Below are 3,306 nucleotides of genomic sequence, written 5' to 3' on the forward strand. Positions count from 1 at the left end.
TCTGGAAAACATTTACATCTCTTAACACAGCTGGCTTGTCCAACCACTGGCACAAAACAAACAAGGAAGCAAGGTAGAAAAACAACCTGTAGGTTAAGTTACCACTAAAGAGGTCTTTTAGTGTTAAACGTCAAAACAACATGGACCATTTTGGACTTTTTAAAATAAACTGAGGTCGGCGTTGAAGGGGAATTTGAATATCAAGAGGAAACGATGTTTGTTTTGACAGTTCTGGTCTATGAAACTGAGAAAAAAAGGTGCTGCAAAGAATACATAATAGTTTTAAGACAATACATAAAAAGTAATCAAAAATGAACACTAGGAAATTCTGTTTATTTTTTCCTGAACAGTTAAAACTTTTAAAATGTGATTTAAAAAGCAGATTCTGACTGAGACAGTAAATATTTTTGCCATTTCAGGAAGTCAGACATTTAATACAGTTACATTAAAAATATGTCAGAAACTTCTGAAAAAGAAATTTCCACCACAAAGTATGCAGACTTTGTTGAATGTGAACAATAGACCCTTATAGAGCTGAGGTATGTCAAGAGCATGTGATGCTAAGGGGGGTGTGGCCCCTCAGGTGCTCAGTGGAGGCAATACACTCTTCAGGTAAGGCTGAGTGACTCATTCTCACACACACCTTGAACACCATGCACGGCGCTCTCACACCTTAACTCTTAAACTTCACCTGACAACAATCTGTGCGGACGAGATAAATAAGCACGGCGTTTAATGAAGCAGGATCTCCTGGGAAAAGCAACTTGCACCTGAAGAGCTGCTGGACTTGGACTTAAAGACAGTGAGTTGTTAAAAACAAATGTGATCTCTGTGTGCAGGGCTGATCTCTTGTTTTGATTTCCACTGTCAAGGATTTAATCAGACAGAGGGAACTGTAGACATACTAACACTGTGAAGTTAAGGTCATTTTATAATCTGTCTTTTAAAGGACATTTCTGAAGTGTTCATGACAATGCCGGTGGTCAAAGTGGAGAAAGACTCTCCAGCAGACACCACCTTGCCTGCTTCCAACCCTCCACCGCAGACGGAGGAGCAGCCCAGAGGTCGGAGGAGGAAGAGACCTCTCCAGAGAGGGAAACCCCCGTACAGCTACATCGCACTCATTTCCATGGCCATAGCCAACTCTCCAGACCGCAAGCTGACTCTGGGGGGCATCTACAAGTTCATCACAGAGCGCTTCCCCTTCTACAGAGACAATTCAAAGAAATGGCAGAACTCCATCCGCCATAACTTGACTCTCAATGATTGCTTTATCAAGATCCCCCGAGAGCCGGGGCGGCCAGGGAAGGGCAACTACTGGGCTTTAGACCCGAATGCAGAGGACATGTTCGAGAGTGGCAGCTTCCTGAGGCGCAGGAAGAGGTTTAAGCGCTGTGACTTGAGCACTTACGCTGCATATGTCCATGAGACACCAGTTTTCTCTCCTGTCCAGATTGCAAGATCGGCTACATATTCCAACTCAGTCTACAACAACATGACGGTCAGTCCGGCCTACGGGCAGCAGCTGCCCTCTGCCTATTACCCCTCCTCATCTCCTCCTGGGTTCGGTCCTGGTCAGACCCGCATGTTCAGCATCAATAACCTTATAGGACACGCGACTCCAGCGAGCATGCTGGGAGGTCAAGGGTCAGAGGTGATGCAGCAGCCCGGCCGGACCTTCAGTCCTGAGGGGCTCACAAACGGATCCAGTCCCTGCAGCCTGGGAGCCCCGGCTTTCCAGAGCCAACAGTGTGGAGGAGCCATATCATCACGCTCCTCTACGCATCCTGGGTTCACCTACTCTGGGCCAAACAGCCACCCACACCACCTTACACACCAGAGCTCATACGGACAGGGCCACAGCCAGGGGTACGCAGCGACAGGACGCCTCCATCCCTCAGCCCACGGGTCTATGGAGCCCATGGACCACTACGGCAGGGTCTCGCCAGTGCAGCTGGGCTCTTTCTCCCAGTATAACAGTGCTGCAGGTCCTATCACCAACACTGGGGGCTACCTGAGACACCCCACATACCCAGGGAATATGGACAGGTTTGTGTCTGCTATCTGAGACTCTAGATCCGAGCATCTCACCAGCATGCTAACAGAACATCGGAGACTTGAGCCGGACATTTCTGTGCACAAACTACTGTTTTTCTTTGTTCATGACATTTGTTAAGGACAAATCTGAACAGACTGATTAAAAACACCAACCCTGACACAACTGTGATTTACCACATTAACCCCACAACCCATTTTCCATGTTGATGGTAATTTACTCTGAGTTATGGCCTATAAATTTGGATTTCAGCGTCAAGGCCTCTTCACAGCATGTGATTGTGAAGTTTATCTAATGTCGTGTGATTGCAACTTCTTTTTTTGTTGTCATGAATTGAATGTGCAGGTCTAATACTTACGTTACTGGTGATATTAGTATAAATTATTGTGCTTCATGGTCATAAGCTTTGCAATGCGTGGCTTGTATGAAGAACGTCAGCTTTAGTACATTTGCATGTATTTTGTTGCCAAATGAAAATGCATATGAGGTTGTCTTTTTGGAAATAAACAGAATGATATAGCACTTTGGTTCTTCAAGAATAAAATATTTAAATTATTGATGTATTATTGCTTTGACAATTTAAGAAATTGTGCCAAAATATCACGTCCAAGGTTGAAAATTTGGTTTGCCACATACTGAATTTACAGTTGTAACTCAACTATAATATATTACAAAATAACTAGGACACACAGACTGAGACATATACCTCCACGGACAAAGAAAATACCCTTAAACATCTTTTCTTTTGTGTTCTCGTTGTTTTCGTCAGTGTTTCAGCTCAGCTGGTTTGAAGTGTTGTCTGGAGCCGCAGTATTACCAGTCACCGTGACCGGCCCCAATTATCATGTCCAGACATCAACACAGCACTCAGACAAGACAGACACACTTAATCTCCCACAAAGATCCCTTAATCAAGAAAATGAATTGACTTGTAATTTGATATTTCAGCCTATAAAGTTAAGTAGCACATGCCCTTTATCTCGACACGAGAAAACTCCCTAATGCAAAGTCTGCATATCGGACAAGATGAGACTTGTAAGGAAACATTTCATTATAGTGAAGACACTTGATTTTCCGATCAGAAAATAAGCTTTGTTGACAGATAAGATGTTTTTCCCATGTAAAGTATCTGTGGTTGAAAGAGTGCTAGTTTTTCTTGAGTGCCACTGAATCCTAAAGTCTGTGTGGATTAAATAAGAATAGCAGTAATCAGCAGTCATCCAGAAGACAGTGATTAATGATTTTTAAAG

The 3,306-nt window shown here is 43.7% G+C and overlaps 1 protein-coding gene across 1 annotated transcript; it reads left to right on the forward strand.

Annotated features, from left to right (window-relative positions):
- Positions 1 to 517: 517 nt before the first annotated feature.
- foxe1 (forkhead box E1) lies at positions 518 to 2,612 on the forward strand. The gene is made up of 3 exons (XM_049571412.1): positions 518 to 612; positions 745 to 802; positions 950 to 2,612. The coding sequence occupies exons 1-3, from the start codon at positions 542 to 544 to the stop codon at positions 2,066 to 2,068; spliced, it is 1,248 nt and encodes a 415-aa protein (XP_049427369.1). The 5' UTR covers positions 518 to 541; the 3' UTR covers positions 2,069 to 2,612.
- Positions 2,613 to 3,306: the final 694 nt, after the last annotated feature.

Source organism: Epinephelus fuscoguttatus, linkage group LG3 (genome assembly GCF_011397635.1).
Source record: "Epinephelus fuscoguttatus linkage group LG3, E.fuscoguttatus.final_Chr_v1".
Classification (NCBI taxonomy): Eukaryota; Metazoa; Chordata; class Actinopteri; order Perciformes; family Serranidae; genus Epinephelus; species Epinephelus fuscoguttatus.

Excerpts from the sequence above, each read along its gene's own strand:
- foxe1 (XM_049571412.1), top strand. The coding sequence starts at position 542 with ATGTCAAGAGCATGTGATGCTAAGGGGGGTGTGGCCCCTCAGGTGCTC. Across the intron at positions 613-744 it reads GGAGGCAATACACTCTTCAG|GATCTCCTGGGAAAAGCAAC; the intron begins GTAAGGCTGAGT and ends TTAATGAAGCAG. Across the intron at positions 803-949 it reads TGGACTTGGACTTAAAGACA|GACATTTCTGAAGTGTTCAT; the intron begins GTGAGTTGTTAA and ends TGTCTTTTAAAG.